Here is a 17,603-nt window from a genome sequence, read left to right as displayed (position 1 = left end):
TGAAATTATAGTTAGTAAATGTTGAAAATATTATTTTTTGGTGAAATGCATTTTTCATTTTATTTATATACATTAGAAGTAGCTTATTTTTCTTCTATTGTTTTTTAAAGTGGGGATCCGTATAATTTGATTCTACATATTTTTAATGACGGAGCCAACAAATTTTTTTGAGGGAGGACACAATTATAATATAAATTTTTTCTTTAAAGTTATAACTATTTATATAAAAAAATATAAATAATACTTACAACTAGATATTTATGTAAGTTTTGAAGGGAATGGGTATTAAATATATGACAAAAAATTAGAAATAATATTTATTTCTGGAGGGAGAAAAGTATTGCATATATGAAATGTAGAAGAGTAACACAGCCGTTTGACACCTGCAAAAACATATATACTTATATTCAAGAAAAGGATGGTCACAGTTTATGTTTGAGGTTCATAGAACACCGATTGCAATTTGTGCGAAATTCACATGGCAGCGCATTAACCATGAGTATGAGTGTCACAATTTCATTAATCATATATATACCTACGACGGTTCAACCATATGTGATACGCTGAGTCCATGTGTTGCTCACATGGCTCTGCCCCCAGAATGCCGCGTGTCTCTATCAAGTATTATAATTTTTTTGAGCATCTCAACCCTTGTTTTAATTGTAAAAAGGAAATGGAAATAAAAAATTAAAAAGTAGAACTTCCTTTCTGAAGTAAGAAATACACCTGGACAATATAAAGAACTTTTTGTTTTGTAATTCCCATGTATATACACAGAGAGAGAGAGAGAAAAAAAAACCAACCCAAGGTAAGGATTCTAAAATCAGAAAAAAGTGAAGCAGCAATAGGGAGAGAGAATAAGCTAGTTCATCGCCATCAAGAATATTTCAAGCATGTAATAATTAACATTGTTAAGTAGCTTAGTATATTAATTGATAATCCATATGTGTTGGTTGAGCAGCATAATTTTAAATTTTTAAATACCTTACCAATAGAATAATTTGAATATAAATGCTTCCTTTTTTTCAACAGCAAAAAAAAGTGCTTCCTTTGGTATTCTTGCTAAATTTAAAACGAGAGGGTTGTTAGCATAGGTTGGCTGGTGGCAATTCTAAAGAGGGTAAGGTATTGTCTTTGTCTTTGTAACCCCAAATTTAAAATTAAAAGAAGAAAACAAACAATGTGGACTCGTGCTTGGAAATATTCCAGAGCGAAATCCAATTAATTTGCAGTGCGAATTGTTGATTAGAAAAGATAATATAGGCTAATAGGTTGGAGACCTTAGCAACATACTTGCACATGTCTGTCGCTTTCGGTGCCAAATGAGAAACAATAAAAAGGATAGTAGACTACTTCTAGCTGGAAGTTCAGTGTGACTGATAATTAATAAAAGACAACAAGTTAAACGATGAACTTGAACACCATGGGTGTAAAGAACACTTCAACCCAAAATCTTAAGATATTAAATGAAGACTTTTTTAATAGTTTATATTATTTTCTAACACATCCCTTCATGCAAGAGCTTGCTTGAAGCGTGGATATTGTATAGCCCAAATTTTTATTTTTATTTTACCTTATGCTTATTTAATTCCACAAGTGGAGTGGTCCCTGAAACTTTGATATCATGTAAAGAACCAATTCAACCCAAAACCTATGTTGGTTGAAAGTCTTATTAATGGTTTATATTATTCTCTAACATATTATGAGAGAGACAGAGAGAAACTTGGATCAAACGGTTTATAAATATTACATTTATCCAATTAATATTAAAAACCAAAGTTTTTAATTAAAATTTAGAATGACTCAAATATGTTTTTATATCTTTCATATTTCATAATATAACATGATGTGCTAAAAAGGAAGGAGGTAGACATGTTAATTTATGCATCAGGGATGATCTTTACCTCCGGTAATAAGGCTCAATTCGTTTGGAAATCCAAATTTAAAATTTTATGAGTGGTCTTTGATGACTAGTTTTAATCGGCACTTCGGTTTTGCTTCAATTTTTGGACTCTTCTTTAAACTACATGTTTCACGTTGCACGTGTGTGGGCCTAGCAGGTAAAGGCACTAATAAAACAACATATTCACGTAACAATAATTTTTGTACATTATACATTGTGAGCAAAGCCGAAGTTTTAAAATGTACACTTGTTCATCCAAAAAAAAAAAAAATGTACACTTAGGCGATCGAGTGCAGCATGAATATGATTAAATCCAAGAATTTGTATGTATATAAGTGAACAAAGAAGTTAAGAACGATACATGGTTACATGGTTTTTTCTGATCAAATTTAGAGAATATGGTTTTTTTTTTTTTTTAGATATATATTTTCACAATTCAACCCGGGTGTGGTAAAAGTCGAAAGTATTCCCAAGAGTATTTTATCAATAATAATCAAACTTTTAATATTGATGAGGTTCAAACAATTACTTTTAACCCATTAGATTGAGAATACGGTTTTTCAGATCGCATTTACAAAACTTATAACTTTTACAAATCATTTAAAGTCTCACTTTTTTCTTGCTTTTGATGATTTTATATATATACTCATTAATTGCACTTTGCATTATGGGATATGGTTTTATGCAAACAAAAAATGTAATTAAGAAAAAAATAAAATAGATAGCTAAAATATACATTTCAATTTCTTTTATTTAATTAAGTTGTACTATGATTACAGAAGAGTTTTAACTAAAGTGACATGAATTTCTTTTAAAATCTTATTAATCTTGGGATTAAATTTACTAAGATTCTTTTGCTTTTAATTTATCTTACTTTCCTTTTCCCATACTATGGTTTATAACAAAAACAAAAAACGGGACTTTAGAATTTTTCTTTTTTAAGAAAACTAAAAAAGAGCTCCTTAAAACCAAGGAACTTAATGGGGCCTTACGTTATGTTAAAATGATTGCTTTTCATTTTTGGTTATAATAAAACTATATAAAATTTATAAGAGCAAAAAAGTCAGACGCTAAATGGGGAAAAAATACATGTCCTAAAAAGATTTAACTCCGTAAAAAGTTCAGCCGGTTAAGTTCTGAATTATCGAGACTTAAAAAAAGATGTCTGAATACCAAAGGTTAAAAAATACGTGGATTGAATCATGTATTACCTACCATAACCATATTATATAATAGAATCTTAATTGTATAAGGGTAGTTAATGATAATAGAGAAGAGAGATAAAAAAAAATTAAGAATACAAAATTATAAAATTATCACTATTAATCTAATTATTAATAGTTAAAATTCTATTATATGACATGATTACGTTAATTAACTTATGTTTATCATGTAACATGATATAACATCACTTTCCTACACACATATTAAAGAAGTGGGGTCCACATGTTTTTCTTTCTCTTTCATCATTCCACTTTCTCTCCATTTTTGTGTGTGTTGGAAACAACACTTAAATCATGTAACATAACACTAATAAAACCCATTAACATATAAGAGGATATATTTCAAAAAAAAAATAGAAGAATAACATATCAGTTAATAAAATAACTCATTTTTAACGTTTAGTTTATAAAAAAAATTACTTTTCCGTAACCTATTGAATATTCGGAAAGACACAAACTGAGCACAAAAATACACAGAGAGCAAAGTAAACGAAAATGAAAGAACTTTAGCAAATGGAGGTTCACAGAATCACAGTTGGTCTTGTGAAACACAATTCACGCCAGAGCCCAAACGCCAAAAACACTTAACCGTTTGACCCTTATCTCATATTCTTATATAGAACTTCCACCGGGCCCCTCTATTGCAACCCTTTTTCCATCTCTCTGACCATTTTACCCCTCTCTCTCACCCCCTTTATATACGAGCCTTCCCTGCAACTTCCCTTCCCACATGCAACTTCTCTCTCTCTCTCTCTCTCTGAAACTTCATATTTCAATTTTCATTCAAGTTATCTGACATGGCAAAAGGTGGGAAGCTAACAAAGCTGAAGTCAGTGCTGAAGAAATGGAACTCATTCGGAAACGGCAACAGCAAGCACAGCCGCCACAGCATCAACGCCGTGGCCGACGACGACTCCTCCTCCGGGTCGGACCTCCGCCCCGTCTACGTCGGAAAGTCACGCCGCCTCTACCGCGTCCCCTCCGACGTGGTGGACCACCCCGCCTTCCGGGAACTCGTGGAGAGGTCCCGCGAATCCGACGACCAAAACAAACACGACACCATCAATGTCGCGTGCGAGGTTGTCCTTTTCGAACACTTGCTCTGGATGCTCGAAAATGCTGATCCACAACCCGAGTCACTCGACGAACTCGTCGACTTCTACGCCTGCTAGCGCACAACTCACAACATCACCACTATGCATTCAAAAAAAAAAAAACATATATTATTTCTATTTATACCTTATACTTTCCTATTAGTGACTGTATTTTATTTAGTAGTAATAATAACTAACATTAATAAGGGAAGCGAGAGAGAGAGAGAGAAAAAAAGTGATTCACATCATTGATTTGTACGTATGTGGCACGGTTCTTCTTCCCATAAGTTAAATTTCCTTGCTGTACATTTTTTTTATTTATTTAAATGTTATCAATAATTTTGATTAGTTTAGATATTTGAATGGTTGAGTTGTCGAGTTGAGCGTTGGATACTCCAATGTAATGAATGGGAAATTGTACGCAATGTAAGAGGTTGTTCATTTCTTCTATACAGGGACAATGTCTTGTTTAACCTCTGAAACAAAAGTGTTTGACAATGTAATAATGTGAAATGGGATATCATCAAACATTTTCGTCCATGAAGCATATGTTACAGTGAAAGCTTTAATTTGGGAACTTATTTATGAGATACCCAATGTGGATCGATGTTTGGTTATAACAAAAGAGCATTATTGGAATTACCAACAAATTTGGTCCGTGGGAGGGCCATTACTAATTGTAGAAAATGGAAGTTGAAATGGTGGCTACTTTCCCACTTGCTACACCCTTCCCTGGATTAAACAAGAAGATTCCACGAGGCTTTAGAAATTGATTGATTAGCCCCTGGTGGGGTTCCATTACATGATGCCACACTTTGCCTCACTACATTCACTAGTTACATCACCTACAGTTATATTTTTTTTTTCCTTGGAGAAACATCACCTACAGTTATTAGAGACAATGTAACATGCCTCGTGTACTAAATACAAACACGGCCTATCCAAGGATTCTGTATGCTGGCCTAATATTGCAATTGATTCTTCTGCTTTCTCTTTCACATGTCTGTGAATTTCCCACTGTTAAAAATAGTATCACTAATATTCCCCAGTTTATTCAACCAAGATAGTCAATTCACTCAATTGTATAGTTGTGAAATAAACCGGCGTCATCATTTTTATTTGACATTGATGAATGTACGTCCTCTGCTGGCCAAAATTCTGAAAATAGCATTAATTACTAGCTACTACACTAAAACATTCATTGATTGGACGAGTAAATAAAATTATTAATCTTGGTTGTTGGCTGGGGTAGAGAACATAGAGATGCATCTGAGCCACATACAATACGGAAAAATATACTTTATAAAACAAACCCTGCAGCCAGTAGTAGCTACAGAAAAAGTTCATATTCCGAGACAGCAATGAAGTCAACCGCTTTTAAGGACGCAGGCACCAGAAAGGAAAGGAAAGCTTGTGCATTCAAAAAGTTGATGAGATTATTATAATACAGGGGGTCTTAAATATTTTTAAAAATGCTTATGAGGAAGATATATATAGTTATATATATACTATCTGCAAGAGATACGAATATTTTGTTTTTGAATACTAATGATTAGGTAGTTAGAGATGCCTTTGATTTGCCAAATACAATAACGCTCCCTGTAGGAATTTGTTGGTTAGTGAATGAAATAAAATAAAATAAAATAGAGCTTTTCGTTAACTTGATTGAGGACTTTAGATTGGGGATTAATTAAGTGGATGACACGAAAGTCGTTTACTACACGCATGAGTATGAAACGCGTTGCCTAGCTGCCATTGCCACCCACATAAAGGCTTTGTTGAATTAGTTCCCCACGACAAATAATATTGGTAAGGTATGAAAAGCGAGTTTGTATTTAAAATCAATAAAATGGGGTGTTTAATTTTTAAAGTTTAGTGAATTAAAATAATATTGTTCTTCAAATAAAATCAATGTTAAATACACTATAATTTGCTCATTTTAAACAAAAAAAAAAAATGGCAATTTTTATGGTGGCGCACATTGCAATACAACAATAGTTGGCACGGTACGTCTTTGTTTCTCTGGAAAAGGTTTAGACTTTTGAACTTTTAAAGAACACAAGGAGGAGTTGAGCAGTCTGCCAGCTATAGTTTATCTTTATTGTCTTAGAAGATGTAGAAGTAAACATCCACCTCCTACTATTAGAATACTCTCAAAGGAAAAGGAAAAGGAATAAAGAATTAATAGAAAGGAAGATGAACATAAAATAAAAGGAAAAACAGAGTAGGAAGACATCGGAAGAAGGGATGGAAGGAAATGTTACTTTCGTTTATTTAATAGTGATCAGTAGACTATTCTTTCATTCTTTGCATTTGTATATATTACTAGGGATCTTTAAGGTGCTTTTCGGGTATGATAAAATTTTTAATTTATACAATTGAATGTGTATTAAATCAACTGTAATATTAAAAAATATTATTAATGCGGGGGATTGTGATAATCTACAAATTTGTTGTGACACACATTTAATGGTACAGAGGAAGAAAATTCTCTTATTTCAGGAGTATATGTTTGTGAGTTCCATAAATTTCTCAACTAAGTCAATATTCCCAAATATTTGGTAGACTTGGGCTTACCGTTAATAAAGGATACATATAACGTTTTAATTAGTGTAGTTAAACTTTTTTTTTGAAAATATTTCAATCGGTTCGTCACTTCACGACTAGTTCAATTTGGGACGAATTCAGAATTAAGGCTTTAAATTCTTTTCAAAAGTAATACTGGTGAGAGTGTAATTAAACTTTATATTCAAATAGTTGAACACTAAAGTGAACAAGGGAAGCTGGACCAAACTAATATTTTTCCAATTTTTTTCTCAACCTATATCGTTGAACAGTTGTAAGAATATCATTTGATAATAAAATATTCATTAGATAATTTATGAGAAATAATGACTATATCAACTAACAAATTCTATTTTATTTTAATTCAGATTGATCCAACAAACACTCCTACAAGGCTACAACGGAATGCCTTCCACTCCAGTACACGAATTCATAGGCCTGTGTAAATCTGTTTTCAAAATAGTTTTTGATTTTTGTTATGTCCTAAACATAGAGATATCTAACCCAATGAATTAGTATATGTTTATGTTGGATTTAAGTGTTCCTTCTAAGATATCTATGAGTTAGATACTCTTAAATTTAGCAGATCACTATGCACAGAAGAATAACAAATAGATTTCGCTAAAGGAATAGTGTGTGTGCAGTAACTGTATAATAGTAAGAGAGAGAATAATCATATATATAGGTTTTACCTCCTATTTATAGAGTTTACATGTGGGTATTGGATTCTGGACATTCTGTGCTTCTACCAGTAGCCCAAACTCATATTTAATGCAATCGTATTAGGATTGATATCCTTGATGGATATCCTCCATTAATTATATCGGATTTATATTTAGATTACCCCTTGTTGGACTTAGTGATAAATGTGTCTCATATATGAGTCCATAACAATTTAAAAAAAAAAATGTTTGATAAGGTCTATTTTATAAAAATAATTCTAAAATTTATAATTATTTTTTAGCTTCTAGAATCAAATTTAGAAATATATTTGAGTGGATTTTATTTTGTGTTTTGACTTTTAACCTTCAAAATAAAATAAAAATATAAAAAAAACTTATTTCATTAATTATTCTATAAAATAATTTTAAGAACAAAATAAATAAAATATAGAGTAAAAATTTTTTTGGGTCCCTAACAAAAAACACAGTTCCCACTTAAGTCTTTTACAAAAAAAAAATTAGTCGGCTAATCCCTATGAAATTCAAAGTGGACCCATTTTAGTCCTTTTGAGGGACTAATATGAGTCTTTTTTGAATTTGTGAGGGACCACGATTTCAACTAAATGGGTCTACTTTGAATTTCTTAGGGATCTCGAGACTAATTTTTTTTGTAAGAGACTAAAGTGGGACCGTATTTTTTGTTAGGGACCAAAAAAAGTATTTAGTCTAAAATATAATAAAACGGACCCATCATTTCCATTCGGATCCAACTATTGCACTTCGCACACTAAGGGTGTGCATGACAACCTTCTCGGAATTTTTTTTTTTTAATTTCTGTTCCCGAGAACAGAAATAGATAGAAAACTCGTTTAGTAAAATCAGTTTAATTTTTTGTTACCGGGATGAACCGATTTAATTTTTGTGCTGAAGAATAGACAAAAGAATAAAAAAAAATCTGTTTTTTTGTTCCCGGGCACAAAATGAGAAACACTTATTTCTTTCAATCATTCTCCACCACTATCATCATCATCATCATCATCACCACTACCACGACAATGTCATTGCCCCCACCACCACCATGCCACCGTCATCACCACCATCACCACCGCTTCCACCACCACCATCGTAACCACTACTGTCACCGCCACCATGCCCATCACCACATCATCGCCACTGCTACCACGCCATTGTCACCAACCACCACCACCATCGCCGTAGCCACTGCCGTCACCGCCACCACCATGCCATCACTACCACACCACCATCACCATCACCGCCACCAACCACCACCACCATCGTCGCAGCCACTACCATCACCATCGCCACTACCACCGCCACCATTACCACCATTATTGCCGCAACCACTGCCGTCACTACCACCACAACCACTGCCGCCGCCATTATTGCCACCACGCCACCGCCACCGCCACCATCACCAACCACCACCACCATCTCCGTAGCCGCTGTCGTCACCATCACCACCATGTCATCACCACCATGCCACCACTGCCACGCCACCACCAACCACCGCCGCCGCCACCACCGTCACCACCACCACCACTATCATCGTCGCAGCCACTACCTTCAGTACCACCACTGCCGCCACCACCATCGCCACCATTACCACCACCACGCTGCCACTACCGCCGCCGCCATATGGAAAGGAAAGTGATGATCCGAAAAAAATTATGCTTAATAGGAAATTTTGTTATTACATTATTTGTTGTGTTATCAAACGCAATTCTCATTCTCAGAATTAAAATAAAATATGTTATCAAACATTTTTTTTTCTCCCCAAGGCACAGAAATAGAAAAGAATTGTTTCTTTTCATAAATAATGCCAGGGAACAAAATAGTTGTCATGCACACCTTAAGAATAAAAAAGAAGTGATTCTAAGTAGCATATCTGTTACACTTTTTATAGTACCAACTAGTTTAGAAGAAAAGAAAAATAGCATTAAAAAAATTAATGTCTCTTATATTGTAGGAGATAATTTTATCTCCTATACATATATAAAAATATGTGGGGCCTGTTTTCTTTTCTCTTTTTTCTCTTCATATAAACCCACACGGATCCTACAAATTTTTCGTTTTTTATGTAGTCAATGTAGATAAGTTATCTACATTGAGCCTAAAAGAACGTCGTTTTGAGGCAAAAATTAAGGTATTTTATAATTATAATTTTTTTCAGGATTATAATAGTCTTTCTTATTATAATTTTTTAATCTTTCAACCCAAAACGACGTCGTTTTGAGAGTGAATGTAGATAAGTTATCTACATTTACTGTAGAAACATTAAAGCCTATGTGTGTCAGATAATTTTATTTTCTACAATATGAGAAATATCAAAACCTTAAAAAAAAAAATTCTCTTGTTTTATTTTTATTACTTAAAAGCAAAGTAGTGTGAGAATAATATAATTAATAGGAGTGATATTCAATCCATAAAAGATTTAGTGTGTGTCCTTTTAAAGGACGTAAGTTGTGTCCTTTTAGTTTTTTCTATGTACTACCGGGAGTACATAAAGTAAAAAAATTAAAAGAACATAATTTACATCCTTTTAAAGCACAAATAATTTTTCCATAAATAAATTGTTGAAAATAAAATTTCACTTTTCTTTATACGATGAAAACAATATATATATACTAATAGAAACGATGCTAGTTGCTGACAGAGTAGAGGAGTACAAGATCATGCAAAAGATGTTAGAAATAATTAAGTGTAAAATGTTTCAAATGAGTATCATATAAGTGCAAAAATCAACCATACAACTTGAGTCTTAAGGTTTTGAGTTGAGATGTGGTGTCGGTTCATTTATTGTGGTTTGTCATTTGACTCATTCGTAGATGTATCTCTTGCAAAGGATTTTGAGCTCCCCCATACCATTCTCAACTCTGACATCATAGTCAACGGTTTGGCTAGGCCGAATATATGGATATGGTGAGAGGCATTCGTAGAAGACTAGTGTAACCTTAATATTTGAAGAGATAAGACTTCCGTAAAATTTACCCTTAGGGGAACATGATGTTGGGCCTCATATTTAAGGAGAGGATGTTAGAAATAATCAAGTGTGAGTAGTGTTGAAGTTCCACGTCGATTAAAAATGTTCTAAATAAGTACCATATAAATGCAAAAAAACTCATACAATTAGTTATTGTAGTTTATCACTTGGCTTATTGGTGGATATAATCCTCACCAAGGGTTTTGTGCTCCACGTGTCATTCTTAACAAAATATGATTTCAACTTTTAGGTGCTCCTCGTGATCTAAAACGGACAACTCACAAATTTTGACAAAACCACTCGTGTACAACGCAAGATCATTGCTACACTTTCGTGAGCTCAACTATGCATGATAATAATTGGAAGGAGCCACTACAAGTTATCTAGAATTTGTGGTATCAAAACAAAAGATGATGCTATATTTGCACATCGTTCTTTTTTAATTAATAAAAATAAGGATGTATCGTGTTGTAAAAGATAAATTTATTTCTTATACATACATAAAAATGTGTGGACAAGTAAGGAGAAAAAAATTTCAGGTGCCAAGAAAAATATCCGGGTACATCCCTCCATACTCGGGTAGGCAAAATTTTTTAAAAAATACCCGAGTAGGGAGGGGTGTACACGGGTAGGCTTGCTGGTCAATGGTTAAACAGGGGCAGATTGGTGTTATATTTTTTGAGGGGGTTAAATTTTTGAAATAATTTAGAATAAAGGTCAATTTGGTAATTAATTATTAATAAAAAGTTATAAGGGTCAAAAAGTCGGTTAGTATTGTATTCACGAGGCGAGTCTTGCGATCAATTCCAAGTTCCAAATTTGCTATAATAGCTTGATGAATTACCGCTAATGTTGATAAATGCCATATATATGCACCCAACAAAATATTGTAAGAAATTTCATAAAATTGAATTATATGAAATTAAAACACCAACAAATTTAAGTTTATTTGTTGAAGACATAACTTTTCTTACTTTTTGTTTGCTCTAACACTCCTCAAGGTTGGAAAGATCAGGATGTCAAGATATCGATAAAAACAAAACCATAATACAATACTTGGCTTACGCAATGTAAATGTTTACTCAACCAGCAACTTTATTTAATTCAATATTGCACAGTAAAGAACTTTACATTTCGGTTTATTTCTTACCAACGTAATTAAGGACTACTTGATAATGCTTGAACACATAGCCACCTAGTATGCTAGACATCAAATTATGCTTTTAAACTGAACACTAAAAGACGTGCTCCAATGGAAATCTACCAATCAGAGATCAGAAACGAAGAAGATGGACTACTCCATCATTAGAAAAGTTGATAGGCAATCAATGCTTTTGAATGTACAGTGCGTATAACATTTGATCAAATGTCGTGCTTTTCTTACTTTACGAGCACACGCATCAAGTTCTCTCTATACAGGCAAGATTATGAAATTTTCGAATCAATCGAACCCTCATAACTTGTTTTCGAAAAATTCTAAGACAATGGCTTTGATTTCTTATATATATATATATATATATATATATATATATATATATATATATGGTTAGGATCATTTTACACCAGTGTAAGTTACACTCTTAATCTTGTCCACTGATCCCATTTATATCTAAGGGCTCAAATTTTTTAGTAATGTGAGCCATTGGATACAAGTGGATCAATGGTCAAGATTGAGTGTAAGACTTCTAACTCTTACACCAGTGTAAGAATATCATGCCCCATATATATATATCAAGAAAGGGCAACAATTTCAATCTCATAATTTCAATCATATTCATTAACAAACAATTGGGTCATAAATCATGATAATCTAGGTTCTGATACCAAATATAATAAAATCCATAAAATAAAATTATATGATATTAGAACAATAAAGGATTGAAGACATATAGCTTTTCTTATTTCTTGTTTGCTCTGATGCTCCCGCAAGGTTGGAAAGATCAGAATCTTACTCTCAATTCACAACACTCTCTTGTCACAATTGTCGATGGGTGAGTAGGAATTTTCTCTGCAATTCACGCCACTCCTTGATCACAATTGTCAATGGGACGAGTTATGGAGTGACGATTATCTAACACATTGTGAATGCATAGTAGACCTAGCCAAAGTTATTAACTCTAGTCTTTTTCTCATTATGAACCTATGGGTTACGCATACACTATTACCCATACTGATCAATTTATATATATCCAAGTCCAAATGATCACTTAATTAAATGGGTTTTATATTGCACTCCCATATGAATCATGATTTTTTATAATGATTATAAAAAATTCTAAGAGATATTTGTTTAATTTTTTTATTTTATTTTTTATTTTATTTTTTTATTTTTATTTTTTTACCCAAACGGTGTAAAAAATGACATTACCGGCTTACCCTAATATGTTTTATTAACTCTAATATTGAGGAAACTGAAAAGATGCTTTGGCTCATGGAAATGGGTAAATCTCCAATGAGCCTCCTAAAGACATATTCACGCAATGCCAACTTTCAAGCTAATCAAATCAGTAGTTATAATTGCTGATTTCTGAACCAAACCACTACCCAAGAGTTGAATGTTGAGGTTTCGTTCCACATCTTTTGCCTGCAAAAATTCTGTAATATTCTGATCAGTCAGGCATTTCAATCATCCTAGCCCAACTGAGTCGGTTAGTATATGTCCAAATCCTAATCCTCATGTTCGGTTGCAAATAATATATTCCACTAGATATTCTGGTCTCACGGTTGCAAAGCCCCCCTAAAAGTCGTTTGCCATTGAAAAACAAATAATAGATCGATAACTAATCTTCTTGTCTCATACCGCAACTCGAATATTGAAAATGTAGAGTATGATGAACATTAAAACTAAAAAAGTAAATATAATAAGTGAACTTATACATAACAATATATTATCGGCTTTGTTTTTCTTCTTTCACATGAAAAAAGAAATTTCCTACACACACATGTTTAAGGTAGGCCTCACTATTAAGAAATTAGAAAAATAAAAAAATAAAGCACATATATCGATGTATGAGTGACTTAAGAAATACTTTCTCCAACAATATAAGAAAGTATTTCCCCATATATTATATGTTCTCATCATTTCAATTATGGCTCTTTGACTCATTGGGATTTTTTAAGATTTTAATATACAAATTTGGTATTTGATTCAAGATTTTTACCAATGGGGTCATTGAGTGACGCGAGGGGGACCCAGCAGCACTAAGTGCTGCGAACCACCCCCGCGTCACTCACATATTGATTTATTTATTTTTTCAATTGAGTGACGCCCCCTCCCTTGCTGAACTCATAGAATTGTGCCATGTGGCACAATCTGCTTAATTTTGTTATTGTAAAATTTCGGAAGATAATAACTTTTGATTCAGGTATTCAAATCAAATATTTTTTTTATTTCACATAACTTTTTGAGATCTACGCAATGACACCTCATTTGACATATTTTATCTTCCATCAATATAGTTCAAATTTGCAACAATAGTTTCACATTTTTATAAATTCAAACTATGTTTGTGAGAGATAAAATATGTCAAATGAGGTGTCATTCCGTAGATCTCGAAAAGTTATGTCAAATCAAAAAAAAAACTTTTGATTTGGATACCCGAGTTAAAAGTTATTGTTTTACGAAATTTTACGTTAATGAGACTAATGAGATTGTGCCACGTGACATAATCTTATGAGTTTTCCAGGAGAGGAGGCGTCACTCAATTGAAAAAAAAAAATGACTGTGTGAGTGACGCGGGGGTGGTGGTTCCCTGCACTCAGTGCTGCTGGATCCCTTCGCGTCGCTTAATGACTCCATTGATAAATATCATGAATCAAATACCAAATTAAGAAATTAAAAGAATAAAAACTTCAAATAGATAAAAAAAAGCCTTTCAATTGTAGTGATAACACAAGCCTGTTAAACAAAGCATAAAACAAAGTTATTTTTATTTTATATTATTTATCGGTTCTATCCAATTCAGAGATGGATAGAATCACAATAAAATTCTCTCTGTCAAATTTTAAAACAGTTGCATTTCTAAATATTCAAAGTTGAAATTACTTATTAAGTTTAACCAACAGGTTACCAGATATCTTTAGCATTATAGATAGTAGAAATGAGACGACAATATATTGGTGGTAGGGATGAGATAGTGACTCGTCAGAACCGAAAACGACGAAGGAAGATCACATATAATTATAGAGGGCCGCATTTTGCGGGTTTTGGTGGAGATGCTCCCTACCAATCACTATACCACACACAAATTTCAGTGACAACTTTTGGCCTTTTGTCACAGCAAGGGTATTTGTGTCTTTTCATTAGTCAGTGGGTCAGGCAAAACTAGGCCACATGGGTAATGGATGTTCATGTGTGAATTGGATTTAGCCTCAGGGGCCTTTCCCTCCTTTTCGCACGAGTGATGAGCCCATGTTAGTGCAGGAATTTTTGTCTCCAATTTTTTAGGTTCAAACATCACACGCAGCAACGTCTATCTCATATTCGAGAAAAACTTCGATGTTATCGAACTTGATCCTCCATTTTATTAAAAAGAAAAAAAATTTATAAGATTTAAAGAAAAATGTAAAAAAAAAAAAAACATATGGATAAAAAGGGGGGAATTTTTTTTCTTTTTAATAAAATAGAGTACCGAAATACATTGAAGATTTTCTACGTGTCTCCTTGCAACAATTCTTGGCCACTGATTTCATCTTTACTTTTAATTCTTTTTCTAAAAATTATTATATTTAACCAGTTTTTTAATAAATATTTTTTTACTATATTATACAAAAGATAACTAAAAAGCCAATACCTATGCAAGAAATTACTTGGTGTAGAAGATAACGTAATAAGTTGTGTGGATAAATAACATTATTTTAAAATTAATTACTAGATGCCTCCAATTTGTCTTATTATTTTCTTGTTCAACTCAATAGATGATTTATTTGCAAAATTTGGTCGATGATCTTGAATCATTATCAGGTGCTGACATATTTGGTTTTATTATGTTGGATCCTTGTCGAATATTTCAAAAAAAATTTACATTGTCAATTCATATATAGTTTTTTTAGGGTGGCAATTTTTAACCCATCATGCCAATGCCATTTGAACATGGCACACAATTATTGTATATGTGTCAATCTATAATAAAAAAATTTTTATGTCATGTTCATGGTAAGAATATACATATTTGTGTTGATTTATTTAAATTAAAAAAATATAATTACATATTTATTTTCACTTATTTCAATTTTTATCTATTAATTTTGATTTATTTACATAATTTTTGTTTAAAATTAAAATTGTCGAATTATTCATATATCAATCCGCATAATAAATATATCGTGCCAATTGAATTCCGTGCCTACTAATTAAACCGAGAGTATCAATGTCTAATAAATTATGTTCCAATGAAAATGTAATGTTAATTAACAAGCAAGCTGGCTCGGGCCAATTAGGCATAAGCGCTAAGCCCTATCCTCCAAGCTGAACTTGACGCAAACAAGTCATAATTTCTTTTGCTTTTTTGGCCAAGCTGAAATGAAGGTTATGTTTAATTACTGATTTTAAAAATAGTTTTTTAGTTGTCAGAAAAAAAAAAAAAACTTATTTGATAAGGTCTATTTTGTAAAATAAAATTAAAATCTGTAACTATTTTTTTGTTTTTAGAATCAAATTTAGAAAAGATATCTGACTTGTTTTTATTTTCTGTTTTAATTTTTAACTTTCAAAACAAAAAAAACACAAAAAACAACTGTTTTCATAATTATTCTACAAAACAATTTAAAAAAAAAAATCAAAACGCAATAATAGAGTCCCACAGTTTTTTGCTACCTCAAAAAAATAAAGGCTAGACTCTAGAGAGATCGAGAATCGAGATCATGATCTGTGTCCGAAGACTGACCATTGACCAAACTATAAGCCAATTGGAAAGAGATTTTGTCAGGTAACAAAAATTGAACATTGCACGATAAGGCAGATCGAGGAGGCTCTTGTTATTGACTAAAATGCTGTACAGCCAATACACGCAATTGACAAAGTGCCGAGAAAACGACCGAGTCACTCTCAAAGCTGAAGAGCTTTCCGTTCTGTACAGTGATTTATTTAAAGTAAGAAATGACATGCAAACTGAACTTATAATATGGTGTATGACTGCAGCAAGACCTTGACTCCAGTCTCCATTTTGAAAGGACTGCTTTGGATTTCACAAGCCAAGGATCCAAATGATTGTGTACACAAATTTTCTTCTTAATGTGTACATTTGGCATGAATTTAATAGGGATGGTTTGTATGTAAATTTTGATTTTATATATATTGAAATAAATATGGTGATGTAATTGATTGACGTTGCATTAATAGAGATCTTCGTTCGATTAAAAGGGAAAGATAACGATATAATCAATCATTATAAAAATAGAATTAATACCCATTTTACTCTATCAAAAGTCAATGTGTCGATAGTTTATTACATTGATGATGAATATATAAAAATAGTCCTTTAAAATCAATATTTTATCAAATTAGTCTGCTAAAATGTCATTTTTTACGTGAAATTGGTCAAGACTAATTTCATATTAAAAACAACATTGAAGTACCCTTTAAAAATAATTATGATTGTAATCACATTGATAACACTTATCTTTGAAGAATTAAAACGAGTGTCATGATGTCCGGTAACATCTTATTTCAAAGAAACAATACCTTTTAAAAAAATTTATTTCATAAAATTATTAAAAAAAAGATGACACTAAAATAAGTTAATCTAAACATGTATTATTTATTTTAAAACTTTTAAATGAAATAATTTAAAAATTATTTGATAGAATTAAATAATGTTGACATATGTAGTTAAATTTACATATCAAGATAATTTTTAATTATTGTGTTAAGGGGAGTTGACTTGACTACTTGGATGTAGGGGTGTTCATCAACCGATCCAAACTGCGGTGACCGAACCGAAAATTCGAAAACCGAATAAACCGAAAATTGAAAAATCCCAAATCGAAAAAAATCACAAATTTTAATTGGATTAGGTTGATTTTCGGATAGGTTGATGAAAACCGATCCAATATATTAATTCGGATCTTGGTAAAATTACATGGATGGTAAAACACTCCCTATCAATTTTTTTAACATAACGATGTACCCAAAACTCAAAATCAATACCACTGATT

The 17,603-nt window shown here is 32.2% G+C and overlaps 1 protein-coding gene across 1 annotated transcript; it reads left to right on the top strand.

The window, feature by feature from the left end:
- Window positions 1–3,923: 3,923 nt before the first annotated feature.
- Window positions 3,924–4,442, top strand: LOC133305562 (auxin-responsive protein SAUR78-like). The gene has a single exon (XM_061505823.1). It carries the CDS (start codon window positions 3,924–3,926, stop codon window positions 4,296–4,298), a length of 375 nt encoding a protein of 124 aa, XP_061361807.1. The 3' UTR covers window positions 4,299–4,442.
- Window positions 4,443–17,603: the final 13,161 nt, after the last annotated feature.

The sequence above is a fragment of the Gastrolobium bilobum genome, unplaced genomic scaffold (assembly GCF_033153095.1).
Source record: "Gastrolobium bilobum isolate Gb01-03AN ecotype WA unplaced genomic scaffold, APGP_CSIRO_Gbil_v1 utg1221, whole genome shotgun sequence".
Taxonomy (NCBI): domain Eukaryota; kingdom Viridiplantae; phylum Streptophyta; class Magnoliopsida; order Fabales; family Fabaceae; genus Gastrolobium; species Gastrolobium bilobum.
The sequence above is the reverse complement of the archived record's forward strand: the minus strand, read 5'-3'. Positions and strand labels throughout refer to the sequence as shown.